This window comes from Vicugna pacos, chromosome 7 (genome assembly GCF_048564905.1).
Source record: "Vicugna pacos chromosome 7, VicPac4, whole genome shotgun sequence".
Classification (NCBI taxonomy): domain Eukaryota; kingdom Metazoa; phylum Chordata; class Mammalia; order Artiodactyla; family Camelidae; genus Vicugna; species Vicugna pacos.
Genome location: NC_132993.1, coordinates 9,537,414 through 9,556,103, shown reverse-complemented (window position 1 = coordinate 9,556,103; position 18,690 = coordinate 9,537,414). Strand labels below are relative to the sequence as shown.

Sequence of the window (18,690 nt, the reverse complement as noted above, 5' to 3'; positions counted from 1 at the left end):
CACCCAGTGAGCACAAGGCACACACTGCAGGAGGGGAGAAGCTGGAGCACCTCCCCTCTTCTCTCCCCATCAAGGCAGTGGGCAAACTGTGCACCTTGCCTGCCCGCTGGATGCCACCACTAAACATACAGATATCATTCTCGCTGGTGCCCAGGGAACAGGGAGACTGAAGACCTCCCCTAGGAAACACTTCAACGTGTGAGGAGCACTCTGTTTAATTCAAGTTTATGATATTAAGAGGACTCCTGTAAAACTAGAGTCTGTCCAAAGGAAATGATGTTAAGATGTTAACTAAATTATTGTGGTGATCACTTCACCATTTATACAAACATTGAATCACTATGTTGTACACTGGAAGTCAATACAATATTGTATGTCAGTTATACCTCAATAAAAAAAAACTATTTTCATTAAAAAAAATCAAGGGAAGAAACAACACCATGCTGCGTCCATGAACCTGAGCTACAAACTTTAACTAATTTAAGAAATTCTGTTCTAATATCATATAATTCCATGAAATTTATTATAAAATCGAAAGATCACTATATATATATATATTATAGTCTATATTCTTATTTATACTTATTTTTAAAGTATATATTTTATAAAATAGGTAAAATAATTATAAAATACAATTGTATAACATTAATATATTTTATAAGAAATTTAATTATATATTATCTCATAAAATAATTCATAAAATATTTTGTAAAATAAAATATATCCTATAAATACACAAAAATATAAAATAAAATACCACATATTATATACAATATGTGGTAAGCCCACAAGAGCTAAGGTACAAGTAATACATGACTATTAATATCACCACTGCTATTATATTTTTAGGAAGGACTTTATATGTGGCAGGCCCTACAGTAAGTGCTTTGCCTCATAACTCACTGGTATGTATAGATTATTATTCTGACTTTACAGATGAGAAAGCTGAGTCATAAAGAAAAGAACTTACATAGCTTTCTGAAAGCAGTCATGCACCTACCCCAAGCATGCGAGCACCTAGCCTCTAATTTCACTGTGTTGGGGACCGATACTTTCCATAATAAGCATGTTCTCTATTACAGTTGGTACAGACAAGAAATGTAAACGATCTGGACACACGTTGTGGGAGACTTAGTAGGAAATGCTACCAAGCAGAGTCTTTTGCAGAGTATATGTGCCGGCTAAGATTTGCCAGGATGTTCTCTGCCACCTGCCTTGATGTTCTGGGAAACATTTTTATTCATTGAACAAGTATTTACTGAATAGATGACTGGGAGAAAAGATTTAAAGCAGACATCCACTTAGGACACAGGGTATAAATTTTAGTAAGAGAATGGAGTGAAGGGGCAAACAGAAGGCTAATAAAATAACTGAGGTGAGAAATGATAAAGGTCTGATCTAGGATAGTAGCCATAAGACTGGAAAAAATGGAGTTGGCAAAAGAGATACCTGCAGAATTAAAGGATATGTGACCATCCATTGAGGGATGGTACAAGGATAGTAAAATATAAGGTTGCTCTCAGGTTTCTGCCAGGTGGATGGATGGTACTGCCATTGAATGAGACAGAAAATAAAGAAAGAAAATGAGATTTTTGTGAGAAAGATGATGAAATTTCGTTTATACTGAAATGAAGTTCCTTTGGACTTCCAGTTAGTGGTTAGAAATAGGGCTTTGGAGTTCAGATTAGAGGTATAAGTTAGAGAGTTAATGGCACACATGATCACTGAAGCCCGGGGAAACAAGATAAAAGGCAGGGGTGATAGAGTATCAGTATAACAGGAACCAGGAAGAAAACGGAGATGGAGAGCGCAGGAGTCTCAGGTCAGGAGGGAGTGCAGGAATAAACAGGGTTACCCTTTCTAGAGTCCATCCTGATAAAACATCCCTGACTGAACCCTGCCACACTTCCATCTCGTGGGAAAGTAGAAAGGTTGAGAGGGTCTGAGCTGTCACATAGTTAAGACACTATCAAATTTCTAGCTGGGATTTTCAAGCAGGCATCATTTTTATGTACAATCATTGCCTAAACATGCAGCAGAGACTCACAATTTGAAACTTTTTGAGCAAACACTTTAAAGTTGAGAGAGTCCACAGAAAGTTATCTCGATTTGCCTAAGTGCTAGGAAGTACTTGCCTTTTTACTCTATGTTACTATGAGTCACGGACAAAAAGACCACATCAGTCTACAGTTAAGAGTATATTTGAAACAATGAACATATTTTTTTTTCAAATAAACTTTTCACTTTGAAATAACTTGAGATTTAGTAAAAAGTTGAGAAGCTAGTATGAGGAGTGTACCCTTCACTCAGTTCCCATCAATGTTAACATCTTACACACATACACACAGCACGTTTGTCACAACTACGGTTGACACCGGGACACCATTCTTAACCAAATTCTGGACTTTTTTTCACATTGCACTAGTTTTTCCACTTCAGGATACAGATGAGAACACCCCACCACGTTTAGCTTTCATGGCTCTTTCATCTCCTGCTCTGTGACCATTCCCAACCTTTCCTTGTATCTCATGACTTTGAAGATACCAGTCAGGTATTTTGCAGGATGGTCTTCATTTGGGTTTTTCTGATTTTTTTTTTTATCAAAGATTAAACTGAGATTATGGGTTTTAGGGAAGTGACTTTCTCAGCTTACACTCAGAGAGAGAGGCAAGTGCTATTAACATGAGTTCTCACTGATGATGTTAAGTTTGATTCCTTGATTAAGGTGGTTCATCTGCTAGCTTTTTCTAATGTAGTTAGTATTTATTTTTCTCAGAATCCATGTTTACACACACAGCGGGCTTATTATATTCTGCTTTAGATGACTGTTCTGGAGACAGCCCAGCCCCCTGGAGGATGCGCCTTAGAGAACTCTCCTAGCTCTTCCTGCGAACCTAGGAATCAGACCTTATTATACTGATGAGTAACTAGTCCGATCAGATATAGTCAGACGGTACGTAAACATACATGTCTACTTGAGAAATGCCATGTCCGAATTAAGTAGAAAGACAATCTGATATTCATTACCAAAGTCCTAACCATCAATAGTCAAGAACTGCAATTCAGACATAAATACATAGAAACCAGGTCCTAATACATATAAATTGCAATTCAGTATCTTCTCAGGCAATTAAAAGAGTAAAAAAGTAATAATCCTGTAGTTCTTGTAATTGAGGTATAGTTGATTTACAATATTATATTAGCTTCAGGTGTACAAAATAATGATTCACAATTTTTATAAATTATACTTCATTAATAGTGATAATAAAATACTGTCTAAAGTCCCTGTGTGGTGCCGTTTATACTTGTAGCTTATTTATGTAAACATAATAATTTGCACCTCTTAATTGCCAGCCCCTCTCTTGTCCCACCCCTTCCTCTCCCCACTGGTAACCACTGGTTTGTTCTCTGTATCTGTGAGTCTGTTTCTTTTTTGTTACACTCACCAGTTTGTTTTATTTCTTAAATCCCACATGTAAATGATAATGTGTGCTGTATGTCTTCCACTGTCTGACTCATTGCACTTACTGTAATGCCCTCCAGGTCTATCCATGTTGCTGCAAGTGGCAAAATTTCATTGTTCTTTTGCTGAGTAATATTTCATTGTATAGATAGACCACATCTTCTTTATCCGTTCATCTGTTGATGGACACTTCGGTTACTTCCACATCTCAGCTACTGTAAATAATGCTGCTGTGGACACTGGGCGTACATATCTTTTTGAATTAGTGTTTTCATTCTCAGTATATACCCAGAGGTGGAACTCCTCATCTGCAGTAAGTGACAGTTTCACCTCTTCCTTTCCAATCTGGATTCCCTTTCTTTCTTTTTTCCTGTCTGATTATTGTGGCCAGGACTTCCAACACCACATTGAACGAAAGTGGCAAGAGCTGATATTCTTGGCTTACTCCTGATCTTACAGGAAACGTTTTCTGTTTTTCACCACTGAGCATGCTGTTAGCTGTGGGCATTTCACATATGGCCTTTACTACGTTGAAGTATGTTCCTTCTATAGCCACTCTCTGCAGAGTTTTAATGATAAATGGATGTTGAATTTTGTTTTCTACATCTATTGAACTAATGACATGATATGGTTTTCATTCTTCAGTTTGTTAATGTGAGGCATCACACTAATTGACATGCAGATATGGAACCACTCTTGAGTCCCTGGGATAAATCCCACTTGTCATGGTTGATTCACAGTGTACTTGCCTTTGTAAGTGAGCTTTCTCCTTCCATAACTTTCATGTTTCTAGCCATGGTCTTTTCTAGCTTTGGACCCAGAGGTCCCAAAGCTGGTGTTGAACAATTAGTGAGTGGGGCTGGTTCCTGACACCTGTGAGGTCCGAAGTGTCTTGTGTTGGCCTCTAGGTGGAATGGTGGCTGGCCTGCTGGTGGGTGGGGGGTCCTGCCACTGAAAGCTCCAGAGCTGCAGTTGTCCTGGGGCTGGTATCCGCCCACTGGTTGGTGAGGTTGGTCCCAAGACTAGAGCTGGCACACTGGTGGGCAGGGCCAAGGCCCAGGGCATTCGGGTGCTGGTGCCTGCCCGTGGGTGGGTGGAGCTGGGTCCTAGGTCTCTGGCGGCAAGGCCTTGGAGTCCCAGGTCTAGTGCCTGTGCACTGGTGTGTGGGCAGGGCCACGTCCAGGGCTGGCTCAGGGGGTCTTAAGGAAGTCAGTTTGCTGGCGGGTAGTGCTGTGTCCTTGCCCAGGTAGTTGCGAAGTGTCCCAGCACTGGTGCCTACAGGCTGGTGCTGGTGGGTGAGTGGAGGCTGGGGCCTGAGGGTAATAAGCTAGAGGGAGGATTTGAAAACGGTGCTCCCCAGCACCAGAGTCAATATGGCAGAACAAGCTCCCCAAAACAGCTGCCACCAGTGCCGATGTCCCCAGGGGGAGTGCCTCCTGGTGCCTCCTGCCTCTCCAGGAGGCTCTCTAAGATCAGCAGGTGGGTCTGACCCAACACCTTTCAAATTACTTCTGCCCTGTGTCCCTCTAAGAGTGGAGTCTCTATTTCCACACAGCCATCTTGGTCTCCTGGAAGCAAGATCCTGGGGGCTCATCTTCCCAGCACAGGTCCCCCTGGATGGAAGCTCAACGTGCGGCTCAGACCCCTTGCTCCTTGGGGAGCACATCCATAGTTGTAATCATTATCCTGTTTGTGACTCGCCCCCCCAGGGCTTAAATCCCATGACTCCATCCCTCCTACCCATCTCCTTAAGGGTCTTTGTTTATAGCTTTAGCTGTAGAAGAATTTTGCTGGTAGTTTTCAGTCTTCTTCACTGACAGCTGTTCTGTAAACAGTTGTAATTTTGGTGTGTGCCTGAGAGAAGGTGAGCTCTTGGTCTTTCTACTCTGTCCCCTTGGGTTAACGATCAATCCTACAATCTTTATGTAGTATTTAATTTGTAGTCATCAATATTTATGTGTATGTGCATAATTTAGGTATTTGCTCTTATTTATACAGTACTTACTTATTCAGCATCCTGCATCATTTGATTAAAAGACTGCTTACAAAAATAACATAGTATAAATGGGCCAAAATGTACTGAGGTTTTAGCAAATAAAACTAATATGAGTTTAAACCTACACAATATGCAGCTTGAAATTAATGGCAACTTTTCTGCCCAAATTTTGTCCAATATAAAGTCTCTGTTTAAAACATCAGAAACTGAGGTAATTGATTCTATTGCCAATAATACTAGGAAGTATCCTAATTTGTATTTTAAGAGACCTATTATTCTTAGGGCCTTACAATCTAGATTTCTTTCTGCTTCATCCTAAACAATGTGCATCTCACATTTTTTGAAACTTGGAGCAATAGCTTTTAATGTTTCCCACTGAATTCCAGGGTTTAGATCTCAAAAGTGTATCACAGCATCAGAAAATATATTGCTCTTTGAAGAGTCAATCATATCAGATGCCATCCTGCTAATGTATTATTCATGACTCGGTTACAGATAAACAATAACACGAAAGAAAAGCATTAAAAAGTCACATGTATCAGAGAACCCTTTTGCAGAGGAATAAAAATTGAGGATGAGCAGGTTTAAAATAGATAAATTAATAAATAAGGTAATTAAATGACTTTTTTACAATAATTAATATTCTAGATAATAAACTCCTTTAGGATACGGACAGACTCTAAGCCAAATTCTATAAAGTTCTAATATGTTACACAGTATGGTTCCTTAACAAATTAAATACTACTTTAATTCAGTTCATTTATATTATAATTAGTATTTAAAATATATGCTAATGAGATAAGACCTTACTACAAAATACGGACACTTTGATTATAAATTCATACTTATAGTAAGTGGAAAACCAGAAATGTATGATAATCTGATAGGGTATATTAGGTGGAGAAGTGTAAGGGACTTTTTGATACAGTTTATGTGTATTTTAGGAAGAAATTTTTAAAAGCCCTCCAGATGATCTCACTTGGTGGTAAGAGAATGTATAGAGGGGAATCTTACATAATTTTCCTTTCTAATCTTTCTTATCTTGCTTTTCTCCTGGTATTATATTCAATCAAAGATACCACTGTGCTGCAAGGTTAAACGCAAAGTCAGGTGGAAGCTCACAGATACTCCATTTTGTCAGATTTAACACAAACACCTTTTCAGTCTGAACGAAAACTACCTTGTGTAGTTTTCATGGTGAGTAATGTAGCCTTCAGTTGATCTAACCATGCTTCTTACAACACCAAACTAATCACACCCTTCTCATCTTAAAGCTCTTCAACCCACCTGCCCTTGGTTCACTGAACTGTTTATCCATCTTCTCGGCGCACTGTGGCGCTTGGCCAACATCTCCTCCCCTTTGCCATCTAACTCCTGTTTATGTCTCACCTCTCAGCCTTCTCTAAAAAGCCGTCCTCCTAACTGTGTCCTGCCCTGCTCTCCTGTGTGTTCCCTGTAGGGTGTAACACAGACCCTTCATTCCCCAAGCATCTCTTGCGTGCAAAGTCCTGCTGTCAGTGTGAACAAGGCAGACCTGATCCCAGCTTCAGGGGCTGCACAGCCAAGCTGGGAATAAAGGCTTCAAGCAAACAATTAGAACACTTAACACAATTATGAGAAGTATTGAGGGTATCTTAAAGGAGAAAAGAGGAAGGCACAGAAACGCAGAGCGGCGGAGCCTAACCCAGAGCGCTGGGGGAGCGAAGTCCTCCTTGAGGATGTCAGGCGTGCTCTGCCACTGTGGCCTCGGCAAAAACAGGAAAAACGCAAAAACAAACAAACAAAACATTCAAAACATATTCAAAAAATTCTAAACAGACGGAACAACATATGCAAAAACATCTTAAGGCTTAAGGCAAAGGAGAGGAGGGAATCTGGCACATTGTAGGAACCAGGAGGAGGAGTAACACAAGATGAGGCTGGAGAGTGCACTGGACCCAATGCGTGCCCGCCATGGAGGTGCCCTCCTCCCAGCGTCCCCACAAGGACCTCGCCCCTGGGCTGTGAGGAGGGCAGCTGGCTGTCATGGCCCAATGGCGACCCCTTGGTGACCCAGCATGACATGCCACTGCGGTCACGCTCTTTCCTGTCTATGACTAAGCTAAGCACGGTGGGAGCAAGAGGGTCTGGTCCTTTCTGCCCAGTGTGGGAGTCCTCTAATGGGTCCTCTTGCTTCAGGCCTCCATGGGATTGGCCAAGACTTTCTGCAGTTTCCTTCACACATCATATACACCTGACTACCCTAGTCTGAGGCTCTCTCTCTCTGAATTTTGGTGTTGTTGACTTTGACATATGATTATTTGTTTTGAGATTCAAAGAATGAATACAGTATTATAGATACTACCCATGAGACACAACAAATGAGACTCATGTGATTTCATTTCCAGATTTCAATACTTCAGTGGAAGTGGATCTTTTTTTTTAAGAAAAACTGCAACAATTGTCAAAGTTTTCAATTTTTTCCCTAAAAAACCCTCAAAATCAGCTATGTCTGGATGAAGTAGTTAGCTCTCAATATTTTTCTGTTTTCCTTAAACAAGTATATAATTACAGCAGTTCACAGCTGGAAATAGCACATGTGGTGCAGCTCAAGCTACAACAGAGCCGAGAAAGGTTCACTCCATTACTCTTGTTGAGTTTGCACAATGAGCTACTTGCCAATTACGACAGTTACAAGGCTTTTCTTCAAACGGAGAAAAGGATCTACTACCTCAAGTTAGTAAATACATGCTCCAGTAAACCTTTCACGGACTCCTGCGAGGGAGGAAGTGTTCATTAGGGTTGTCTCTCCACCTCCTGTGCCCCACCGCCACGGGTGTATGAGCCATGCATGTGACTCCATGAGACAGATGGATTGACCCCACACCCTGCTCCAGTCTAAGACAATCAGGACACTCTCAGCATCCTTTGCCAAAGCCAAGTATAGGTTAATGGAGAGATCTCAGGACTTGGGTCTAATGACAGTGAGAAGTGATGCCTGTACCCCTTGAATCCCCCTAGACGTGAAGGTATAAAGTTGCTACAGGCAGCCGCTGGAGACAGTCAGGGAAACCAGACTGAAGAGAAAGCTGACACAGCAAAGGTAGTGGAAGCAGCAGACACAGGATCTGCCTGGGCTGTGTCTGAAGACAGCCCGATCCCACCTGATGACGCAGGACAGGCTGAAACATCTCCTGGTACTTGTGCCACGAAAACCATTCTAATACACAAAGGTGTTTTCCTAGTTTTCTCAGTTTAAAGTGACACGTTCGATCGTGCATCTCAGCTTACCTTCCTGCCCTTTCCAGGGAACTAATGGACAATTGTCATTCAATGCTTCAGGTTTAACTTTGTTGATCTTCCCAAAATACAGACTTGAAAAAGTCTGTGTACCGTTTCAACAAGTATCAAAGATTTGTAAAATAAAATAAAATATAAATTTGTCCCTTAGCTAATTAATGTGATTAAACACTTGGACGCTAAGTGAAAATCACGACTGAACGAACACCTTAAGGGGTCCACCCTTGCAAAGCAGTAGACTCTTCTGACTTAAAAAAAAACAAACAAACTGATATTTTGTTTATATGTTTGCAGTGATGGCCAAATCTAGGCCGTGTTTGTTTGTTTCGTCTATATAATACATACACACACATACAACACGCACACACACACACACACACACACACACAGAACTCTGCATGGCAACAATCAACCTGAGATGGAAAGCAGCTATTCACTTCAGGACGAGCCTGAGCTGCCGGCTTTGATTGCAAGGTCCACGTCACCCTTTTAGAGATCTCATCACTGTAAGGTTCTGGAATATGTGACCTCTGATTTAAGGGTGCACCTTCATATTTTGGCAGCTAAGTACATATTTGTTTGATCTACTGAAAAAAACCTGACAAGGGAATCCAAATAATTAGCACAAAAGCAAACCATGATTTCAGGTGAGTAAAAGGAGCAATTTTCAAATTCTTGGTAATAAGACTCCTAACCACCAAACAGATGCATATAGTTACCTGTAGGTCTTCTTCTGCTATCTTCTTTTGGAGCACTTCAAGGCACTTGGTAAAGTCAGTATGGTCTTGATCAGGAGTTGAAATAAGTTCACATCCCTATGTTAAGTAAGATAAAAGGCAGGAATAAGTAATGATGTCGGCTTATGAAGAAGATCAAGGGCTATGAAAGTAAAGTAAGACATACCCTGCTATGCCTGTGTGATTACCTCGATCATTAGGATCATTATTATTACCCATTTTTATTTCACATAACAGGACATCTCAGGAACGGTGGTAGACTATCACCATAATGATCTGATTATGACAATCATTTCACCCAGGAAAGTACAGATCATACTACATTAATAGTCTTTAAAAATCACTGCTGTGATGACATTCAAGATTAACATAAGGACTCAGATACAAGTATCGTAAAACATATTCACAGTGAAATTATCTGAAATTGAAATGAAACTCTTCCTAAAAACTTTGAATTTCTTTAAGCACACTTGTAAGTTTACTTACATGAATGGAAAACCTAACATTGAACTGATGACAAATTACATTTTAAGTAAAATCAAGTTAACTATCCTATAAAATTCCTTTACAGCTGCCTTTTCTTCCCTCCATGTAAAAAGAAGCAGGAAGACCTGTGTCTGTATAAGTTTGTCTCTTGGATTCTCTTTTGGACATAATGAAGTGAATTTATAAGTTCTTTGCCTCTTCAAAAAGGATAACTTACCTATTGAAAAACACTAAAATATATTTATAAACATACGCCACAGAAGTACCAGCTTGCTGGCACTAGTGAACTGAGATGCTTCAAGAAATGGTATTTTTGAAATGACACCTCTTCCTCTAAAGCCTTAGAAGCAAGGGTATATAAAAACAGAGCACAGTGAGGCTTCAGACTTCTTAATTCTGGAATAAAACAATGCCAGGTCTGACACACAGCTGAGTAAGGGAAAGCTAAATATAATCTAGTATATAAAGTCGCCATTCAAAGAGTTTTCAAGGATACAAAACACCCATACTGCCTCTTAAATTACTCCAAGAACCATTCTCAGTAGATTTAAACGTTCTTCTTAAACTTCAAGGTCTCTTTAAATGTGTCAAGTTCAACCTGTGCTTCATTCATTTATGACTGACCTTACAATGTAGTGACCAATGAAAAAATTAACTTCTCATCATTCAGAAATATATTATGCCCTCAAAGATGTATATGTCATCTTTACAAGATCATCGACATATACTTTCCTGACCCTAAAAGAACACTGAAATTTACTATAATGGCCAAGCAAGGGTATAAAGAAGTTGACTTGCTTCAGGCTCACACTCCTAAAAAAGAAGATATGAGAATATGCCAGACCATACAGGAATATTATCAGGACATCAGACTGCCACCAAACCGAAAGACATTATACTCCAAGTTCTTTGAAGACAGGAGTTATGTTTTATTCCTTACTGTTTCCAGTGACTGGCACCTGTCTGCTGTACAGTAAAAGTGTCCAATAAGTAATATTCTTGAGGAATAAAAACGTCTGCTGGCAAAGGGGTAGGAGAGTGTGGTACCTTACTGTTAAATATAGCATACACTACAATGGGGAATTATCTTCCTCTCTAAAGTACTGACAGTAATCGTTCCAACAAGAAGAAACCTAATTTAAAAGGCAGATAGAAACAAAAGCCTGAGAGATGGGGAACAAATAGCCATCTATCTTCACAGCTATCCTCAGAGAAGCAGCACAGATCCCCAGGAAATGTTACAGCCCCAGAGAACTCAAGAAGTACTCTATCTAGCTTCACCATGACATTTTGTAGATTAAGAAAATAACAAGAGGTTTCGACTGACTGGCTAACCACTGGATGGCTAGGTGGTAATTAGCAGCTAGTCACGTCTAAAAATCCAATTTATCCACTCCCGTGAAGTGGGAACAAATTCCAAGACATCTCATAGAACAAGGTCATCCAACATCTCTAGAGCCGGTTCCACAGAATGACATTACAAAAAATCTCCTCAAAATCTAAGAGCAAGGCTTGAACAATATCTTACTTCACTTCATCAGTTTAAGACGGACACACAGCACTGAAAAATTCAGTTATGGACATGGAGATTACCAGCACTGAAAAATTCAGACTGCATCTAAACCAAGAACTTCAAGAAACTCTAACTGAGGTGTTGGTGTTTATCAGCCACCCAAGGCTTCTTGGACTCTTCACCAGTTTAAATGAATCTAATCTCATCACAGACTGAGAACAAATTCACTACAAGTAGGAACAGCTCCAACAGCCCTCGGAGGGCAGCTTTCAACCCCTTAGAAAGGAGATCTGCAAAACAGAGTATTATTAACCGAAGTGCAATAACAGGCCTTTGGCCAACTAAAGATGTTTTCACTGTCTTCTGGCCTTAGGATAACATATTAAGATCTAAAAGAGGAGAAATATAAAACTAAAGATGAGAAACTATTGAGAACCTGCAGACAAGGAAAAATGTAAAAATGCTATTAGGCATCAAGCTATGCTCACCCATCATGTTACATGTCAAATATCTATTTATAATTATTGACAATAGAGAGTAAGATTCCATTTCCTGGAGTCAGAAGCACTGGGCACTGTGAAGAATTTCACTGGACCTGATGTTTTAAAAAAACAAAACAGAACACGTCACACTGACTATTCAAGGACCCATATGATATAAAAGATATGAGATTTGGCCCATTAAAAAAGTACGTCATTCTCTAATGAATTATTTCCAGTATTAGTTTCCTAATAGATACCTTTATATATTTACTGTAAAATACACAGTAATCTCCCAAAGCTTAAACTATAAAATTCTTTAAAACAGCCTTAAGATACCAATGTTTGAGTGGATACTCCTGTTTCAGCTAGTACTCTTTGATTTTTCTCAGTTGTCTGAAATATATTTTCTTAGGATACAAATTATTATTTTATGAGCCAGTGGGTAGCTCCAATCTCATACTATGACTTTTTCTTGTGTATCTTTCTCATTTTACAAATAGAAATTTAAATTACAATTCTAATAATAAGTTCTCCTTATGAACACACCACTTCTTTCAAGCTGGCTTATTATTTTTTAATATGATTTTTATTGATTTTGTTTCATACTAAAATTTGAAAGTAAGAGACTGGGATTGACATCACAAATTTCAGTATGTGTCCAAGTCGAGGCTATTCCGATTTTTTGCTCTAACCTAAAAAGAAATCTTTTGAAGACGAAGAAGCCCAACGCCCACCCATTCCCTCCAAATCATACCCACATAAAAGGAAAAGCAAGGAGACCCAAGTAAGTTCGAACAACTAGTTGAAAAATTTGGTTCCAGTGTGTTGAACTGACCACAGTCTTCCTTATCAAGTCTCTCTCATCCCATAAACCCAAACCAGGAAAAGACACATAAATTTAATTATAAATCGATTACCAGAGGCACAACCAACTACTTTTTTAGGGGCTTCCCAGGTGTCTGCTGTTTTATTAAATAGTACTGTGCACAGAAGGAGGAGGACTCCACCAGATACTGGTAATACAGCCCAGTGGAAAACAAAAACATGGATAACATAATTAGTAAATATATAAATTATAAATACGTGTGTGTTTGTGTGTGAGAAAGATAGACAGCATAAAGGGGAGGGTCCTTGTCTACTTCTCTTTTCCCTTACAGAGAAATTCCTAGTCATACTTGGCCACTGTGTAATAGATGCTTCAAAGAAGGTCAGTCTTCGGGTCACCCTTAAATTGCTCTTTTCTTTTCATCTAGTAGTGGGGGTACTGTGGGCATTCAAAACACCATTTTGACTTTGGGGCTATGCTGCACTCTTCAAACAGAGCCAACTGCAACACACCGCAATAAGGGATGCCAACTCGGCAAAAACAAAAAACAAAGAACAAAAACACTGATCAATTACATTAGCTTCTCCTCAGCAGAGGTGTAACTGAAGAACAAAAAAACTGCAGTATGGAGTACTGTAGCATAAAAAATTGAAAACTGAAAGTAAATTGTCGTAAATTAAAACAATTCGTAATGATCAAGGGAATATCATGAATTCATATTAAAATGGTAGGTGCCTGAAGAGCCAGGGAAACAAAATTTTAAAGCAAATGTTAAAGGTGCAGAAAGATGTAGAAAGTTAGAAATAAGGTAAATTAATCTTACCGTCAATATGATATCTTATCAGAATTGAGGAGACTGATGATTAGAAAGAAGCAAATTTACCTACAAAGTACAGAAGCAGTACTTACATACAGAGAATGCACTCGTGGAGCAAATTAACCAAAGTGGAACAAATCTCTCTCACACACACACACACACATACTCGCGTGCGCACACACATACACAGAGCACACAGCATAGAGGCAAAAATACACGTCTGGCAATCCTTGCCTACTGCTCTGGGATCCCAGGACCTTCAGGCATGAGGAAGTTCACTGCTCCTTGAGTACCAGGAAACTGATCCTGTATTTCAGTTGTTAGGACAATACCAACACATACCAAGCAGTCTATGGAAGTTTGATGGATAAACAAACGAAGGATGGACTAAAACCATTTCTCTCCTCATGGGACTAATGGTACATTTCTCTACAATATAAATGGGGGTAAACCAGACAATGAGTCTAATAAAGAAAATTACAATGACGTTATTTTTTCAGGTACCATGCTTGCTACCTGCTGCCATTAGGAAACTATGAACACTTATGTTTTAGGGTAGGATAAATAAAATTCTTAAAATGGGGACAAATATTACTGCTTCATATGCAATTACATAAATTAAAATGCACCAACACATTAATGTTAACAAAGTTAACATCCAATCAGGGAAAGTGAAATACAAATGTACGTTTAGGCTAACAAATGCAGCCATAAATGACTCACAATTTTTTTAACATTTTTTATTGATTTATAATCATTTTACAATGTTGTGTCAAATTCCAGTGTTCAGCACAATTTTTCAGTCATTCATGGACATATACACACTCATTGTCACATTTTTTTCTCTGTGATTTATCATAACATTTTGTGTATATTTTCCTGTGCTGTACAGTGTAATCTTGTTTATCTATTCTACAATTTTGAAATCCCAGTCTATCCCTTCCCACCCTCTACCCCCCTGGTAACCACAAGTCTGTATTCTCTGTCCATGAGTCTTTAGATTCCACATATGAGTGATATCATATGGTATTTTTCTTTCTCTTTCTGGCTTACTTCGCTTAGAATGACATTCTCTAGGAGCATCCATGTTGCTGCAAATGGCGTTATGTTGTCGGTTTTTATGGCTGAGTAGTATTCCATTGTATAAATATACCACCTCTTCTTTATCCAGTCACCTATTGATGGACATTTAGGCTGTTTCCATGTTTTGGCTATTGTAAATAGTGCTGCTATGAACATTGGAGTGCAGGTGTCATCCTGAAGTAGGGTTCCTTCTGGATACAAGCCCAGGAGTGGGATTCCTGGGTCATATGGTAAGTCTATTCCTAGTCTTTTAAGAAATCTCCACACTGTTTTCCATAGTGGCTGCACCAAACTGCATTCCCACCAGCAGTGTAAGAGGGTTCCCCTTTCTCCACAGCCTCTCCAGCATATGTCATTTGTGGATTTTTGAGTGACGGCCATTCTGACTGGTGTGAGGTGATACCTCATTGTAGTTTTGATTTGCATTTCTCTGATAATTAGTGATATTGAGCATTTTTTCATGTGCTTTTTGATCATTTGTATGTCTTCCTTGGAGAATTGCTTGTTTAGGTCTTCTGCCCATTTTTGGATTGGGTTGTTTATTTTTTTCTTATTGAGTCATATGAGCTGCTTATATATTTTGGAGATCAAGCCTTTGTCGGTTTCACTTGCAAAAATTTTCTCCCATTCCGTAGGTTTTCTTCTTGTTTTATTTCTGGTTTCCTTTGCTCTGCAGAAGCTTGTAAGTTTCATTAGGTCCCATTTGTTTATTCTTGCTTTTATTTCTTCTAGGAGAAAATTTTTGAAATGTATGTCAGATAATGTTTTGCCTATGTTTTCCTCTAGGAGGTTTATTGTATCTTGTCTTATGTTTAAGTCTTTGATCCATTTTGAGTTGATTTTTGTATATGGTGTAAGGGTGTGTTCTAGCTTCACTGTTTTATATGCTGCTGTCCAGTTTTCCCAACACCACTTGCTGAAGAGACTGTCTTTATTCCATTGTATATTCTTGCCTCCTTTGTCGAAGATTAGTTGACCAAAGGTTTGTGGGTTCATTTCTGGGCTCTCTATTCTGTTCCATTGGTCCATATGTCTGTTTTGGTACCAATACCATGCTGTCTTGATGGCTATAGCTCTATAGTGTTGTCTGAAGTCTGAGAGAGTTATTCCTCTTGGTCTTTGATGGTTCCATATAAATTTTATTATGATTTGTTCTAGCTCTGTGAAATATGTCCTGGGTAATTGGATAGGGATTACATTAAATCCGTAGATTGCCTTGGGCAGTGTGACCATTTTAACAATATTGATCCTTCCAATCCAAGAGCATGGAATATCTTTCCATTTTTTAAAGTCTTCTTTAATTTCCTTCATCAATGGTTTATAGTTTTCTGTGTATAATTCTTTCACCTCCTTGGTTAGATTTATTCCCAGATATTTTATTACTTTGGGTGCTATTTTAAAGGCGATTGTTTCTTTACTTTCTTTTTCTGTTGATTTATCGTTAGTGTAAAGAAATGCAACTGATTTTTGAACATTAATTTTGTAACCTGCTACCTTGCTGAATTATTCAATCAGCTCTAGTAGCTTTTGTGTGGACCTTTTAGGGTTTTCTATATATAGTAACATGTCGTCGGCATATAGTGACACTTTTACCTCTTCTTTTCCAATTTGGATCCCTTTTATTTCTTTCTCTTGCCTGACTGCTGTGGCTAGGACTTCCAGGACTACGTTGAATTGGAGTGGTGATAGTGGGCATCCTTGTCTTGTCCCAGATTTTAGTGGGAAGCTTTTGAGTTTTTCACCGTTGAGAACTATGCTGGCTGTAGGTTTGTCATATATAGCTTTTATTATGTTGAGATATGTCCCCTCTATACCCACTTTGGCGAGAGTTTTTATCATAAATGGGTGTTGAATTTTATCAAATGCTTTTTCTGCATCAATTGAGATGATCATGTGGTTTTTGTCCTTTCTCTTGGTGATGTGATGTATTACATTGATTGATTTGCGTATGTTGAACCATCCTTGTGTCCCTGGGATGAACCCCACTTGGTCATGATGTATAATCTTTTTTATGTGTTGTTGGATTCTATTTGCTAAAATTTACTCACAATTTTTTGAATGAGTCATAATTCATTTCTTAATAGAAAGACAAATGACAAGGAAACAAACTGATAGCAGGGACTTAGTAAAAATTTAGCAACAAAGTTTTCAGAACATGCCCTAGAATGATAATAGTTCAGGTCAATTTCCAACACTGCCGACACCTACAGCTAAAGCAAACACCAAAATAGATGTTCCTGACATATGATCCTAATCACAATAAAATCGCAAGTCATCCAAAAAGGACAGGTTTAAGTTCAACGCGGTCAACTTAACACATTTTAAAAAGAAAAAAGTTTCAAACAATAGGGGTTATGGTAAATGCTTAGACTAACCAAATAATTTTATTACTTGATTAACCAAACAATTTCATTATTATTTAAATGACCAAAGTCTACCTTATGAGTATAAAATACTTACTTAATGACCAATTGTATTATGTAAATTTATTAAATCTACCTTATGACTGTTAAAATATTAATCAAAATACTAGTTTTAAGCTGTAAGCTCCATGAAGGTAGCCACTATGTCCCTTTGTTCACTCTTGCATCTGCAGAACAAGAACGCAGTGCAGTACATGGCAAGTAGGAACCACTCAACAATGAATAAAGTCATAAAAGCCTGAGATAAACTGTCACTCTAGACCAAAGATCAGCAAAGTTTTTCTATAAAAGACCAGACAGTAATTCTTTTAGGCTTTGTAGGCTATGGGGCCTCTGTCCCAAATACTCAGCTCTGTCTTTGTATTTTTATAGACTGAAAAAAAAAAAAGAATGGGAATGGCTGTGTTCCAATACAACTGAAATTTGAATTCAACATAATTTCCACATGTCATGAGATATTATTCTTTTGATTTTTTTCTAACCATTTCATACTGTGAAAACCATTCTGAGGTTCCCAGATACAAAAGCGGACAGTAGACCAAATCTGGCCTGTGGGCTACAGTTTATCCATCAACCCCCATTCTAGGCCCACAGATAGTTTTTGTGATTTTAACCACCAAACTCTACACATATACGAGGAGTTTAATATGAGGGGATATTTTTCAGGCATTAAAAAAGAATCTCTCTGAACCTCCTTTTCCTCATCTTAATGGAATTCATATGCAAACTAAAAGTGCTATTGAGATGCCCTGTAACAGTTCCCAGAAAGCGCTGGGCACAGAGGAACGCAGAGCAGCTTCTCACCCAGCACTTCCAAACAACCTCAAGCAACATCCACAGTCATATCACCTGTCAGCAAAGGTTACGAGACTGAGCAAATACTGTTAACACAGAACTTTGTGTGGAGGTTTATAAAACTATTTTTGAATTCACTGACAACTTGTAAGAAATTATTATAAGACAATGAGTGTCAATAATCAACCTAATTTCAAAAGATCAATGCGAAAGCCATTAGACTGTCATTCTCGATGACTTAATTTAATGTTTGCCAATAATTTGACTAAAGTAGGTTAATGGGTTTTTGCATTTAACACACATAAAACCTATCAGGTTATACTATGCTGACTCCTTTAAAACTCCTTAATTAGAAAGGAAACAAGTCTTTTGGAAAAAAAATAACAACTTATCAACTGTTATTTCATGTACTATATATCCAGAGGGAGACTTAGCCTCATTAGAACAAGAGGCAAGTCTGCTGAAAGCATCCTCCAATTTGCTATTAGCTTATTTACTTTAGGGTAAATCATTTAACGCCCATCCATCTACCCAGGACAATAAAGGACTTGTGCAAAGTATCCTGAAAAAATTTTATGGGTGCTGAGAATTCTACTGTAACTTTATGGACTACATTTATAAGGTTAAGAATTTGGAAATGTTATTTCCTCCTAGGTACCTTGCACACCGATTCCGGAAATTTATTTGGAGGGGCTTGCATAGAGCTGAGACAGGAGGGAAGGGGGCAGGGCACAGCCATTAAAGGAATGAAACAGCAACTAGCACCAAGATGGCAGAAAACTCAGCTCCC

At 38.6% G+C, this 18,690-nt stretch overlaps 1 protein-coding gene across 11 annotated transcripts in view; it reads right to left on the bottom strand.

The window, feature by feature from the left end:
* The window catches only part of TPK1 (thiamin pyrophosphokinase 1), a 320,519-nt gene that overhangs the window by 152,553 nt on the left and 149,276 nt on the right, over positions 1-18,690 (bottom strand). For all 11 annotated transcript variants that reach the window (XR_012074168.1, XR_012074172.1, XR_012074169.1 and 8 more), the window contains one exon: positions 9,458-9,553. Coding sequence is in view for 3 of the 11 variants with exons in the window: in XM_072964303.1 (XP_072820404.1) it covers positions 9,458-9,553 (96 nt within the window). In the remaining 8 variants the exon portion in view is untranslated. The remainder of the gene's footprint in view (positions 1-9,457; positions 9,554-18,690) is intronic.